At 43.9% G+C, this 15,131-nt stretch overlaps 2 protein-coding genes across 3 annotated transcripts; one reads left to right on the top strand and one right to left on the bottom strand.

The window, feature by feature from the left end:
* Positions 1–1,208: 1,208 nt before the first annotated feature.
* FAM217B (family with sequence similarity 217 member B) lies at positions 1,209–8,398 on the bottom strand. 2 transcript variants are annotated; one of them, XM_051803096.1, is made up of 5 exons: positions 8,339–8,398; positions 6,980–7,197; positions 5,691–5,802; positions 5,519–5,604; positions 1,209–5,145 (listed from the first exon to the last, which is right to left on the bottom strand). In XM_051803096.1, exons 2-5 carry the CDS (start codon positions 7,078–7,080, stop codon positions 3,954–3,956), a joined length of 1,491 nt encoding a protein of 496 aa, XP_051659056.1. In that variant the 5' UTR covers positions 7,081–7,197; positions 8,339–8,398; the 3' UTR covers positions 1,209–3,953. The 2 variants fall into 2 exon arrangements, with proteins under 2 accessions (XP_051659056.1, XP_051659057.1); XM_051803097.1 differs by lacking the exon at positions 8,339–8,398 and having other exon boundaries at positions 6,985–7,120.
* Positions 8,399–8,471: 73 nt separating this feature from the next.
* On the top strand, positions 8,472–13,881 carry PPP1R3D (protein phosphatase 1 regulatory subunit 3D). Its single transcript, XM_051803107.1, has one exon. The coding sequence runs from the start codon at positions 9,238–9,240 to the stop codon at positions 10,153–10,155; it is 918 nt and encodes a 305-aa protein (XP_051659067.1). The 5' UTR covers positions 8,472–9,237; the 3' UTR covers positions 10,156–13,881.
* Positions 13,882–15,131: the final 1,250 nt, after the last annotated feature.

The raw sequence follows: 15,131 nt of genomic DNA, 5'->3' as shown, positions 1-15,131 counted from the left end.
TTATGACCTCACTTGGTCACCAGAGCGAGAGCTGAGATGTGCTGAGCTCCAGCTCCATCCTGCAGGACAGGAATTCCCTCAAAGAATGATCCTGAGATGCCACCTCGAGGATGATGGAAAAAATACAACTCAGTACCAAACAGGCAGTATCTCACTTTTAATGTAGCAAATATACAGGAACTTTGAATTACAAGATCACCTCCCAATGAAATTGCTAGCAAAAATATTCACAAAAAGTTCAAATAAATAACAATACATGATTATCAACATCAAAAGCTGGGCTGCAAACACTCAGTTAATCGAGTTCAGTCCTTCCAGAGTGGTCTGTTTATTTTTCAGATGAAAAACAACCGATGCAATGGGAGCAACAAAGGCTCAATACCTTTAAAATAAGGCAAAAAATAGTACATTCTAGGCAATTCCATTCTGCAGAAATTTCAACTATAATATCAGCTCCAAGAAAGGGTGTCACAGACTGACTGAAAAAACTGCCAAAATTCTCTCAAACTTCTACCAAGATCCTTTAAATAGCAAATTCAAGATAAAATTACCTCAAACAATAAATGAAACACAGAAAGGACATGAGCAGTAATGGGATTATGGTGCAGAGGAGGTAAAACTTTTAACTGACCACAGTAGGAGATGCAAGTAATGCAGAAGAAAGAAATGTGTCAAGAGAAAAACAGTATTGCTTTACATTTCTTTGTGTGATACATTAAAAATACAGTTTAGCATAACTAAGGAAAGCAGTTTATACATATTGGAGTAAAACTCTGTTTACACCTTTGTAACAGGGTAATTTCATTGAAAACATCTGAGCTGTTCAGAGTTTATAGTTGTGTAACTGAAGGACAATCTGGCTGTTTATCTAAAATGCAACCTGAGCATATTTATTCTGTAGGTAACACTGCAGAACATTAAACCCTGGCATCCTCCAGCAAAAAAAAATAAATCTCTCTGTTTAAATATCTCACATCACAGCAAATTGTTCTTCAAGAAGCATCACCAATGCCAGGCTTAGACACATAGATGATCCTATTGCTAAAGATAGTAAAAAAAATACAATAGCCACACACTATGCTATGGATGCATCTTAATTAAATAATTTTAAACTGAAGGTATTTGATGGAATAAAATCTTCTGCTATATTCAGAAGTGCTTCTAAAGACAATATACATCAATACAAAATGAAGGAAGCATAAACCATATTCCTCTTCACAAAAAGAGCTCTGTTTATTTGTAGACCCAGAAAGAACACAGTCAAGTTAAAATGGAATCAGGATAAAGCCTAACCCTTACAGGTCTGCTCAGGCCAAGAGCTGTTTGTTGAGGCAAACACAGAATTTCTATTTCTGTGTGTGAACAAAGACAACTACACAAGTATCAAATCACTGAACAGAAATTAGATTGATGTGATTGTCATGTGAGACAAACTTACTTGGCCAGATCACACCCAGCTGGATGATGAGCAAGTATTCAGACTTATTTGAAGTGGCCTCACCATCTCCATCTGCTTCACTTTTTATCTCCAACAACAGCCTGATGTCCACCAGATCACAAGCACTATATTAAAACAAAACTTTCCTATCTCTGTGATAACAAACTTTTCTCAGTGCCAATCACCTTTCATCTGGTTTCTGATTGAAATGTTGCTTATTTATTCTTTAAACAGTGACCATGCAAAATGTGCCTGTATCTACATGCCCTCCTTAGAACCCAGGAAAGCATCAATACACAGGAAGGTTTCATAGGAAAATTTAGCATACACTAATATTCAGTGCTGTAACAACATGCTAAATTAATGACTGCACCTAACAGAATTTGTTTAAAAACCTGCTATTCTGATTATTGCCTGGATCCTGCTCGGGTTTTGTGCTTAGAACAGTGGCCTAGAACAGTGCACTGACCTCCTGCTCACTGGCAAGAGCAGGTGACCTTTCACTGCTGTGAGTGTGAATCAGGAAAACTTGACTAAGGCAGGCTTGCAAAACTTGGCCAGAGCTTGAAATAGAAGCACTGGATGCAGGAACTTTTCACCTAAAAAAGCTGAAATAAGTGATGAGGCTGGGCCAAAGCAAAGGGGTGAAACAGTGACAATGGGATGTGCTGGTCCTCTGTAGCTGCTGGTGTTCAGTTCTACCCTCTGAGTCCACCCCACCTCTGAGACAGCCAATTTATTTGATCTTTGAGCATGTGGGATTAAGTTTCACTTTAATTGCATAGAGCTCAATGTGCATGCAACTACAATTCATTTTAACTGTAATTTCACAAATACTGAATCTGGAAACGTGATACCATTACATTTGTTTCCTTTATCAATTTAAAATTTCACATTTGGTCTCCAGCAGACTAAGAAAAAAACCACTAAAAATATTTCTTAAGACTATTCCTGAGCAATGTTTTTATGTACTGTAAAATACTTTAGTTTATTACTACATTTATTAAGATTCTCACATTTTAAACTACCTATATATAAATCCATGCTTTGAAATTTTACAAAGCTGAAGATCTGGTAGGCACAATGAAGAATAGAAACAGCTAAGCATCTTAAAACCAAGATGAGCTCACCAAGAGAAGTGCAATTTAGCTATATACATGATGTACTCTTTAGTATTTGCTACTTTTTCCATTTTCTATCACAATGTGAAGGATCCACTTGTAGGATCTGGTCCATCAAACCTCAGCTCACTGCTCAGGAACACTGCAACTGGGTGGCTGAGGGTGAATTTAATGCTGACCAGGATTGCATTTTTAAATGAAAATACAAAACATCCTCTAGAATTTAATTTAAATAAGATCATGTCCCCAGCTGCTGTGACTGAGTTGGAACTGTAATAGATGAATGGACACATGAATATTGTCTGAACTGTCCTTTGTATTCTCTTGTATCTCACAGACACAAGAGAAGACAGAGGGTCTAAGGACAGGACCCAATCCTGGTTGTACAACTTTCTTCTGTAGGATATTTCCCCATGTCACCTCACTAAACCTTGAAACAAGAATCCAAGCTAGACTGGACCATGGGATAAATAACAGTCATATTGGGTGACTGAAAATAGGTATCTTCTGTATCAAAATGTATCTTTACTTGAACTTACAATATCCTTTAAATTCTTCCCCTAAGAGTTTATTTTTTTAGATTTTGAGAGGTCACCAGTTCTGCAAATTAGGCCACACAGTCTCTGGTAATATCCTCACTTTGCATTACTCAATTATATCCATGTGCAATTTGAAATTTGGTCATTTCCTCTAAAGACAAAAAGCATCAAGACTTACAAAATGAACTTCCAGGACAGCCTCTGTAAACACAGTGAAGATTCCAGGTACAAAAATACACATTCCATTTTCTTAATCTGTAACTATTGAAGCTGTCTGCTCCCTAATATTTTGTCTTAAAAAGATCCTTTCTGCATTAAAATATTTCAAAACATTATCTCCATTCTTCTTCTTCTCAAAAAAATAACATCTATTTCATCAAAAAATCCAATTCATCATCTTCTGTGAAGAATTAGAGTTGGCTTTGCATAGATAGCAGGCTCCATTATTTAACATAAAACAGCTGAGCCCTTTCCATCAGAAAACACCACCATCAAACCTGCCCCATAAAACAGCAAGAAAAAAAGAGCATGGACCCTATTCCCTCAAAAACACCATGGTAAGCACAAGGAACACCACAGCCTTCAACAGACTGGTGCAAACATGTATTTCTCTAAACTTCACCCTGTGCCATTGTTATTTTCATTGAGCAACTGTAAATATTTTGGAGGAAAGACCAATGGAAGACACTTGCCTTCAGGGAAAAAATCTCCTGCTGGCCTTGCTGGCTTAAGATCAAATGTACAGAAATGAAGAGTGCTGACTCGGAATTGAGAACACATTTCCTCAGGATCTTCCTAGGAAGAAATCCCTCCCGCATCGGCCAAAAGCAGCAACGTTTCCTAATGAATTTTCCTTCACTTGAATTTGTGTGGCATTTGCTGGGTGCCATTTGTTTTGATTTTCCTGTCCCCCGCTGGTTTTTTAGGAGGGACACAACCGCTGGCGCTGCCGTTGTTCTTTGGATTTGTGCACGTGTGTGTTTTGAAGCCTTTGATGGGAGCAGCTGCCCCGTGGAACGCTGGGCTTTGCTTGGGGGGTCTGATATTACCAACACTTTGGATTTTAGAGCCGTTCTCGGAGGGCTGCAGGTTGAGCAGCTGTTGCTTTGCAGCTGGTTTCTTTCTCAGTTCGCTCCTCGCGTCCCCAGCCTGTCTCTGAGAAGGTGCTGCACACCCCGTTCTCTCCGCCGGCCTCCAGTGACCTGGATGAGAATGTAACTGGCGACTTCCCTCCCAGTGGGGATCCCCTCTGGGACCCAAACAGCTCCTGGGCAGCTTGGCAACACTATCCTGGGGCACCACTTGCCTGCTGGGCACAGGGCTGAGCAATGCCTTGCCTTTGCCAGGGCTCTTCAGGGCACGGGTGGAGCCGGGAGCAGTCTGGGGCCGGCCCTTGGCTGCCTTTGCCCTCTCGTTCTGCACCGTCTGCATCTGCAGCCACTCCAGCTGCACCAGGCGCTCCAGGTATTTCTCCAGAAATCCCGTTGGCTTCGGCCGGAAATCGGTTTTCCCTTCCACATGGACAAAGATGGCCAGCTGCTTCAAGTCCCAGGAGTTGAAAGGGGGTGGGAGGAAGTCTGGGTAGTAATATTCTGATTCTTTAAAACCCGTTTCAGGGACGTGTTCCAAACAGTCGGGATCGATTTCTTCCGCTCGGAGAATGAGTTCCGGTGGAGTGCAGGGAGAGGGGGGAATGGGAATCCTTTCTGAATCAGAGAGGTCACTGGCACTATCATCTTCAGCATCTTCTTTAATAATTTGTACTGATTCAAAATCAAGAAACATTTCACTTACAGATGCTTCTTGCCATTTAGAAGGGCCTGGACTGGCTCCAGCAACATGTTCTTCGTGATTCTTTTCCAACTGTTCTTTTTTACTGCAGTAAAAATGTTGCACTGGGACATCTTTAACCCTACAGAAGTTTCCTTGTGTGCTGCCCTTTGTGCTTGGAGGGATCCTGTGCAGCAAAGATTCATTCTGCCTTCTTTCTGGGAGACTCCTCTTTGGTCCTTGCACACTGTGCAGTGATGGGCAAACACTCGGGATCCTGAAGGAGAAGAATGATCATGTCCTGTCACAATGGCTAATTCTTTGAACATCAGTTTGCAAAGGTCTTGCCACCCCCTTCAAGGACAGGGATTTACACAACTGAAGCTAAAACTGGCACAGAAACTCGAGGCAAAATTAATATTTGCTGGTAGAGATAACACTTCCTACTACTGATTTATTTTATTTTATTCACTAAGGCAGGACAGTAAGTTTCCATATTGATAACTTAGATTTGTTTTCCTCATAAATGCTGAACTCTGGGGCCAGTGAAGTCAAAAGCACAACACAGCAGCCATGATTTAATCACAAGCATTTAATAAACCAGTCTGAAATGACCCCAAATTAAAGAGACAATCTGAACATAAAACTACCTTTTGGACTGAGTGTTGCTGTCCAGCTGGTTTCTTCCCTTCTTAAGAACATTTGGTTGGTTACCATCTTGAGTGTCAGGGGAAATCTGAAGAGATATGAGAGTATATGATGTTATTAAGAAGCTGACTTAAACTAGGCACTCTTCTTATGTTAAAAAAGGGGATTCTTTACCTTTTCAATGGCACTTGATACATTTTTGCCCAATCTTCCAGGAGAAGATTTCACATAAGAAATTGGTTTATTTAGTCCTTTGGTGCTTGGATGGCTTTTTCCATTGCTGTAACTATGAAGGATTAAACAGAATATCACTTACAAATAGCAACATATATGACCATCAGAAAGGAAATACAATAAAAGCTTAGAATGCAATTGAGTTTAGAAAAGAGAATTGATTGCAACTATTCTTAAAGTTCACCAGAACTCTGCCATGGTCACTTTTTACTTTTATACTATTAATGCTGTACTGTATTTTTAATACTATTAATGCAATAGTGAATAATTCTATCAGATGATATAATAATAGAATGTAGCTCTTATATAGAATCCTCTGCCAGAGTATCTCAAAATTACTTTTGGGATAATAAAGAATAGATATTAGAGATCAGATATTTAACTACTGATTTCTATAATACCTGAAACTGCAATTTAACCAAAGTTATTATAAAGTACAATATAAAGGTAACTGCAAGTCAAATTTTGCTTGTCTCCCTCCTTTGCATACTGGAAACAAAACTTAAAGGATTATTCCTTTGAAGTTAAGGAGTGGAAGTAAGCAGGGAGCATAATGTCTATTCTCCTACCAATACAAACTATTTTACAAAAGGCACAAACAAAACTCACTATTTCATGTTATAATGGGGTCGTGACAATGTTAGCAGGAGAAAAAACTCACATGTGAGCAAAGGGAATGGCATTACTGATCTGGGCAGCTTAAAACTAAAACATGTAGTTCCTCAATTAAACCAGATACATTCCTGTGTAAGCACACAGAATGAATAAATCAATGTATTCTGTAAGAATCAGAAAACAGTGTCTGTTCTACAAACAAGAAATATTGCTGATTTTAAAAAGAAAAGCTTTAAAATACCATTTCAAAACAGGAATAAACAAAGCGTGCCCTCCCAGTCTAATCTAGCGTGACTGCAGTTCAGTTAATTTGCCAGGATGTACATCTTGTTTTCACAGTTTTTATGCCAGTATAGTTAAATTTCGTTTTTTAAAAAACCCGATTTCATAAATTCAAGAGTTTATAAAAGAATTAAACTATGTCCCGTGCCTCCAGCATTGCTGCAGTCACCTCTGTGACTTTGTGACCTGCGTGATCATCCTGCACAATCATTCCTGCTGCTGTGGATCAGGGCAGAGGATGATAATCTCAACAGTACAGCCAGGCACTTATTAACTCATCTACAGTATTTTGACAGTTCTGTAACTAGAAAGAGAGAAATTAATTTCCTTACTTTACCATTCCTTTGTGGTTTTCATTGGTGTGGCTGTGGTTTCCCTTCTGCTGTGTCTCTCTGTGCAGCAATAAGGGATATTCTTGAATGCCTGGTCCCATTATTCCTCTCTTTCAAGGGTGTCTGCACCTTTATTTTTACATAATCCTCAAACGGCTCCAGTCTTTTGGGTTTGCAAGACACAGCGTATCAAACGCAGACATCGCCACGTCCTGGAGCTGCTGGAAACAAACCAAACCCTCCCAATGTGATTCTATTTTTAAAGCAGGAACATAAACATAACCAGCTCCTGGTAAACACTGTCCCCTCCTCCAGCACGCGCTTAATGGGAACCAGTATCATTCATTACCAATGCAGGGAATCACCCGGGAGTCACCCAGCGTGACCAGAGCTCCCGTGCGGTGTCATGTGCTCAGCATCCTCACCATTCCCAACATCGCTCCGCCTGCGCACTTGGATTGACTTGGATCGCCTGGAGCCGGGCGTCACAGCCCACCGGGGCGGGTGTTCCTGCTCCCAATTTACCGGGATGCTCATCCCCCTGCGTTCTGTGCGTGCCGAGCTGTCCTTTTCGTGTCACAAAAAACGCGCTCTTGTAATATTCATGTATGCAAATTTTGAACCAGATACTTAATTTTTTCTTTTCCTTTTTCCAAAACAAATGCCTCATCAATTCCTACCGAAAACACTCAGAGCGGGATCTGTGGCATTCTTTTATTTCCCAGGAGCTGCATCCCCGTTCCAGGGTACCGCATTGGGGTGCACAGACACGGCGTGCAAATGTGACAGGCGGCCAACAGCTCTGCTGACCCACCTTTACAGTCACTGCACTGCTGTTTATGCATTGCTTATGCACACTGATGCAAAATAAGTGGAAAATAATTTACATTTGACCTCGTCCTCTGCCACACGCCTTCCCCCATCCTGTCCCCGGCCAAGGAGAGAACGGGGGCCCCGGAGCGCCGGGACGGGGCAGATCAGCGGCCGCGAAGAGGCAGCACCGGGACGGCACTACCCGGGATGGAAGGCAGTGCCCGGGATGGATGGCAGTGCCCGGGATGGATGGCAGTGCCCGGGATAGACGGCAATGCCCGGGACAGATGGCAGTGCCCGGGATGGATGGCAGTGCCCAGGACAGATGGCAGTGCCCGGCATGGCTGACAGGCTGTGCCCGCAGCAGCCGCCGATGCGGGCCCCGCTCCGCTCCCTCCCGGGCTGCCCCGCCGGTTCCCGCCGCGGTGCCCGCGCTCCGCAAGAACAGCGCCCGCGGGGTTCCCGAACCCGCCGCCCCCTCCACCTCCCGCCAGTCTCGCCCCCATCCCCGCGCCACGGCCGGGCCTCTCCCGGTCCCTGCCTTGCCTTTGCTTTCGGCCCCGCGTCCTTCGCCGCCGAGGGCAGTCCCGGGCAGCGCAGAGCGAGGGGCGGGCCGGGGCGGGGACAGGGCCCGGCGCCTGCGCTGCGGGAGCGGAGCGGGGCCCGCCCGGGCCGGGCCGGGCTCAGCGGGGCTGTGCCGTCCATGGGCGCTGTGGCGGCCCCGGGCGCGGATCGTCCCCCCGGGCCCAGCGCCGCGGCCCCCCCCGACAGCCCCCTCCGGGACAGCCCCCGCGCCCCCTCCAGCCTCTGCAGCAGCCCCGGGCTCGGCTCCGGCTCGCTGGCGCCCGACAGCCTGCAAGCCTTCCCCGGGCTCGACTCGCCCAGCATCCAGTGTGACAGCCTGGAGTGTCCGCCCTGCTCGTCCTGCTGCTGCTGCCGCGGCAGTGCAGGGTCGGTGGGGGTCAGCGAGGACAGTCTGCAGGCCCCTCTCGCCCTGTGCTCCGGCCGGGGGTGCCTCGGGGCGCACCCGGCATCCAGCGACCTCTCCGACAGCCTGGAGTCACTTATCCAGCACGACAGCCTCCAGTCGCTCTCCAGCCTGTGCGTGAGCTCCTCCAGTATCAGCGGTGATAGCCTTGAATCCCTCTCCAGCCTGAGCCTCGGGGGCACCAGCCAGCACAGCGATCTCGAGTTTGTCGGCCCCTGAGACTGCTTTCATCTCGCCTTCATCTCTACACAGACCGCCCTCGCCGCTGGATCCTTCCAGCTGCTCTGAGAGCTAACAGGTTTGTGCCCTTCATTCACAAGGTGACATTCAAGTTGATCCTTCTTCCTGCACCCAGTGCAGTAACCTCAGACCTTATTGTCCGTGGCTGCCATTCCCAAATTAAGTGCTTCAGAAGGTCAGTGTTCATTATTGCCTGGTTCTTTACCATCAGTTAAGAATGGAAGTGCGTGTTCCTCGGAGAAATCCCAGCTATCTCTCTGATCTCTATGAGAACATGTTAAGGGCTGAAGGAGCAGCACGACGAGGACAACAGCAGCCCCCAGCAGTCCGTACAAGTAGCAGCCTGACTTTTCAGAGCAGCACTTCAGCCAAGAAGAGCCCCCAGCCAAACCACCCTCAGAGCAGCACATCCTCCAGCTGTGACCCAGCACTGCGGCCCATCATACGCCGCCGAGCCAGGTCTTTGCCCACATCACCTGAAAGGAGAAGAGCAGTGCACTGTCAGCTTCCTGAGTGCCAGAGTCGGATGAACCGGGTGAGGTTTGCCGATGCTTTGGGTTTGGAGCTCACCGAGGTGAAAGTCTTCCAGACTGGCGAGGATCCATCCATCCCCTTGCATGTCCTTTCCAGGCTCTCCATAAACTCAGACCTCTGGTACAGCAACTCAGACTTGGAGTTTACTATGCAATGCTTGGTCCCAGACTTCCAGCAGCCTGCAGACTGTATAGATTTCTCCTCCCGACTTCAGGAGCAGCAGGTGTGTCTGGAGCGGGTGACCAGCTCCGATCTGGGGCTCAGTGGCACCATCCAGGTTCGCAATGTGGCGTTTGAGAAGCGGGTGTCCGTGCGCTACACCTTCGACCAGTGGCAGAGCCTCCACGAAGTGTGTGCTCGCTGGCACCACAGCATCCCCGAGAAAAACGGGCAGGATCAGGCCGATGTTTTCACTTTCTTCCTTCCTGTGCCTCCTTTCCTCCTCCAGCTATGCTCTCTCGTCCAGTTTGCAGCAAGGTACCAAGTCAATGGCCAGGAGTACTGGGATAACAACAGAGGCCAAAACTACACCCTCACCTGTCGGACCCACCCCCTTAAGATGCCGAGGGAGTGTCAGGAGAGCTGGATCCACTTCATCTGAACAAAGGAAGTGGGTGCAGAGCAGCTTGTCAGTAGTCTTGGTGGCACTCTGTTCCTTGGCATGGCTCTCTGCTCCTATGGCAACAGTCTTCTTGGTAAAACCTGCCAAACCCGGCAAAGTGTCCCAGGGCTGAGGAGCAGCCAGTGACCCTGACAAACTGTTCCAAACTTCTCTGAAAGCTGAAAGGGCCAAAATCTTTACTGAGATTCACTTGTGGAAAGCCCATGTCATTTCTTGTAATGTGTGAGCAGAATGGTTTCAAGGAATGCTGTCAGACTACCAGAGGGTAAAGCAGCACATTTCTTTTTCCTAGTAATACTCTGGGTTGCACAGAATGTTTTTAACTGAGCTCATTTTGTACTATTTGTTTACTAAATCACTTTACTAGTTTTGTTTCTAATTTTGTTTGTATTATCTCACCAAGTCTGGGCACTATTCCATTTATGCATAATTTGGATGGCAGACACTGTAGGGAGTACTTGTATTTATATATATCGTATTAAGGCTGTAACCACGTTAAATATTCCCATTAATATTTGGGTTGGGAATTAAATGTTACTACGAGCAGAACATACATGGAAATATGCCATCAGCCCCTCTCTTTCCCTTAAAAAATACCCAAAAAGGTGCCTTTTCTTATCTCCAGTGTTTGCAGCAGGAGTGATTGTTATTAAAATGTGTGTAAGGCAGACCTTCTTAGGGAAATTCTCATCTTTTTCAGGTGGTGCCCAAATAGGTTTTTCTCTTGTCCTTTCCTGGTGCACCTGTATTTACTAAGGGAAACTAGAGCAATTTTGGACTTGTGTTGCAGTTGAAGATCTCAAAACATTATATGAATGCTCATGATTTTACCAGTGTTTCTGGTAAAATTATAAATCAAGAAATGGATATGAGACAGATATATAGATATGTATAAGGAAAAAAATAGCACAGGGAGGAGGTTACAGAGCCTTGGATCCTGAATCCTGGCTCCCTGTTCCCAAGTGTCCCAGTACTACTGCAGCAGGACCTTTGAATTCTTTATTTAACTACTTCTCATTATAAAACTCCAAGACTGCAGGGAGAGCACAGGAACACTGTTACACACCGTCTTCCCATGATTCTTGCACTACTACTTTTATTCTGTGTTTTTAGTGTGGTTTAGGATTGGCAACAGGCTTGGATCTATTGAGCAAAAGATTGTCCATAATTGTTTTCATACATATGGGCATTGTTTTCATAACTGCATGGAAAGTTTAACTTTATATGGTAGCATGAATTTTCAGAGCTGGCTGGCTGGAGGTATTAGGAAAGCTGCTTTTTAGGATTGTACTGTGACAATCAGGCCACTTATTTGGGCATCTTATTTTGGATTGGTGCTTATTTATTGAAATCACAAGTAGGTTTTAAAATCACAATTTTAAGGAACCCATGACCAATTCTATATTAGCCCAAAACGTCTGCTGAGTAATTCTGGAAGTGCAGAAACCCCCAGAAAATTTGTCTGGCAACTTAATGTTGCTCCTTTTTGTGGTACCCATTTAGCAAAGCTGGGATTTCAAGTGAGGAAGCTGCCTCATTCTAATTAGGCTTTGGCTTTCAGAGGAGCCAAAGTCATGAATGAAGATTCATGAGCTGCTGAGCACCTCCTGCAGAGTATTCAGAAAATTCAGTCCTATTTGGAACTATTGAGTATTGACTGTGTTGGCTGCTTTGCAGGAGCACTGTGAGGCTGAACATTTAGGTGGAAATTGTTTTGAAGGAGGAGGTGAGGCTCAGGTGGGATTGTCAGAGGGGAAAGTGCTGCCTGCACCCAGTGTCCCTGGGTTAGAGCAGTGACCATTACCAAGCTGGCAGCAACTTCTTGCCTGGAACTGTAAGTCGTGTCTTCCTCATATGGCACAAAAGATGAGAAATCTGTAAGAAGGCATTGTCTAATTGTAAGGAATTTTGCCTCCTCTGCTGGCCCTCCTGTGACTAAGTGACAAGACAGTATAGGACATACAGTATCTGCACTAGTCAATCTATATTCTCCCTAGAAATGGAGATGTTCTCCCTGTAGTTGATTGCCTGTGGTGTGACAAACTGTATCACCTCTGCTGAGTGTGGAGAGAACACTGTGGGACTAGTGCTGCCATTCTGCAGCTCAGCATTAGTGCAGGTTGTGCCAAATCATGCCAGAGTGAGTAGGTGTCGAGTGAGGTGAGCTGGAACACACCTTCCCTGACTGCAGAAGAATCTTTAGTGGCAGCAATTGAAATTGTGTACACTTACTTAGATGAAACTTGCTGACTTAGGGAATTCCATTAAAGTTTATCCACTATTGTTAAGTCCCTGGAGGCAAAGTTATGTACTTGTCAGTAAAGTAAGAAGGAAGTGGACGTGCACACACACAGGAGCAGCTGTGCTGAATAAAAGGCACTATTTTAAGGTATTGTTCCCCTCCTTTTCCCTCCCAGATTACTGTGTTTCTTCCCTCAGCAAACCCAGCAGACCCTGAAAGTCCCTCTGGTATTGGACAGGAGCTCAGAGCAATCCTTGGCTTCCTGGCAGAAAGATGCTGTTGCCATCTTCTGGGAGGGACTGTCATGTGCCAGCAACTGTCCAGTCTGAGTGTTATCTCAGACAAGGACAGATTACATAAAGCTGAGGCTCTCAGTATAAAGGGTGATGCCAGATGTACCACAGTGCAGAGGGGAGGAAATGAATGTCTCAGCAGTCTGAGTTGGGCTTGTATTGTCTTCCTTCCGCCACCTCTCCGGGTATTGGCATGTGCAAAATCTCGAATACTAAATACTAAAGCATTATTCCAAGTTTCCCTTTGCTCTCCTTGCTTGCCTTGCACTGCTGGAGAAGCACTGGCAGTAGCAGTTCCTGGCAGTGCAGCTCTCTGGCACTGCTGGCTGCCAGTGGAGCAGCTGAGCTGGGAGTGATCTCCGGGTTAAGCTGTTAAACGTTCACACCAGTGCTGGCACCTGTCACATCAAAGAGGAAACAGGCACTTAGGTTTTCTTGTCACATTCAGCAGTCAGCATCAAAAGGCTTCTGGTTAACAAAAATGGGATTAAGCCATTAAGTAGTGGTAATATGCACTTCATGAAGGTAAGCTTATGATCACCTCTGTATCTTCTCAGGACAACTTGACTGCTTGCACTGTGTTCAAACCAAGCACTTCCCTTATCATGAAGATTTTGTACAAGTGAATTCTTCACGAGGGTTATTGCCATTTAATGCACTTTTTAAAAATGTATTTATTATTGTCATACAATAAATGAATGTCTGGTAGCCCACAGTTTCAAGGTTCTTCCGAGCACGTTTTTTAAAGAAACATATGAAATCCTTGTAAATGAAAAGGGGGTTGTCTTCTGTGATTAAATGTCTTGTCCAGAATAAAGTACATTACACAGGATATCACTAAAGCACATATGCTGGACAAAGAGTCTAGCAGTTGTAAAATTGCAAAGTTTTTAGTTCATTTTAAAAAGCAATAATAAAACTATGGCTATTGTAATACAAGAGATTGAAATAAAAGCTTTTCACAATTTTATGTTTTTTCTGTCAGTGGTACTCCTTTTAAGAAAACTCATGAGTTGTCACAGAGCATCATACTCAGGGAGGTCAGGTGGGTTTGAGTTGCTAAACAGTGAACAGCACCTGATGCACATGGTGATAGTCTGTGCAGCTGCAAAGATGGTCAGGCTGCCACTTTGAACATGGAATTTGTTGTCCTTTCACCTCAGAGTTCTATGTATGCAGCACCTGCAGAATAAAGATCTGATGTTGGAAAAAGGCACGCTGACTTGATTCTAATAGACCTTCATGGAAGAGAAAGGGATTTTCCTCTCATTGCACTTTCCAAAGCTGTGCTAGACTCAACATGTGCATTTCTGAGCCTCACAATTGTTATTACTCTGTTCTTTCAGTTCTCAGTGCTGCAGTCTGTCCTCTCAAATCAGGTCCTTCTCACTCACAGTTTCTTGAAAATATATCTACATGTGGTATATTAAGAGCATGTCCAGTTCTGCAAGAACTGATTTATCCTTGATAGGAAATGCATCTCCATCGGGGTCAAGCATTTACTTGATACAGTTCCAGGTTTGAATAATCTGTTGCCAGGTTTTTCCTAAAGCAAAATGGAGACATTTAACTAGAAGACATAATTAATAAGGACAGATATTGCCCATTACTTTTTAATTGGTGTTAATAACTTCAACACTTCAGAGTTGCTTGGGGGAAAGATTATTATTGCAAATCACTGTTAAAATACATAGGAATGTCTATATTAAGTTGTTTAATAATGTTAATATCTCTTTTTATTACTAAGTTACAGATTGTTATAAATATATGCGTGTAGATGCATAAAGGAGCGTGATTTCAGGAGACATGATATTATAATATCTTGTCTTTATGACTCTTGTTTTCCATTATCCTATACTACTGATCTGAATCAGAGCTAGCAATACCACCTTATTTTTAATAATCTTACCCACTAAAATAGAGTATTAAGCATCACTTGGAAATAAATATGATGGCCAGAGTGCAGACTAGCCAGGAGACCACCAAAGGATAAAGATTTTACTGTTTGATTTTAATAAAACACTTGCAAACAATGTGAATTTGTGTTAGCTTCAAGGGTGGGGATTTGTGCAAGATTATTTAAGAGCAGGACTGTTTTTTTTTTTCTGAAAACATCTGACCATCAGGTTTATCCTACAGGCTGTTAGTGCTATTTTTAATATAGGTGTTATTTTTACATTTCGTTTCAAATTCATAGTTTCTTATATTTGTTTTACAAAGAAAAAAATTAAATTCTAACCTGCAAAGATAGCTATATGCATACAGAGTCAGTTGTAACTACAGCACTTAATGTAGTGTATTATCAGTGCTCACTACAATGCTCTATGTACCTTGCAGCTGATAAAGACTCAGAACAGCAAGTCTAAGTGATTACATGAGTGTAATGTTAGCACTGACTTCTCTCCTGACTTGGCCTTCTC

This window comes from Manacus candei, unplaced genomic scaffold, assembly GCF_025592945.1.
Source record: "Manacus candei isolate 608988 ecotype Guabito, Panama unplaced genomic scaffold, ASM2559294v1 h1tg000057l, whole genome shotgun sequence".
In the NCBI taxonomy this organism is placed as follows: domain Eukaryota; kingdom Metazoa; phylum Chordata; class Aves; order Passeriformes; family Pipridae; genus Manacus; species Manacus candei.
Note: the sequence above shows the minus strand (reverse complement) of the source record. Positions and strands in the feature narration are given on the sequence as shown.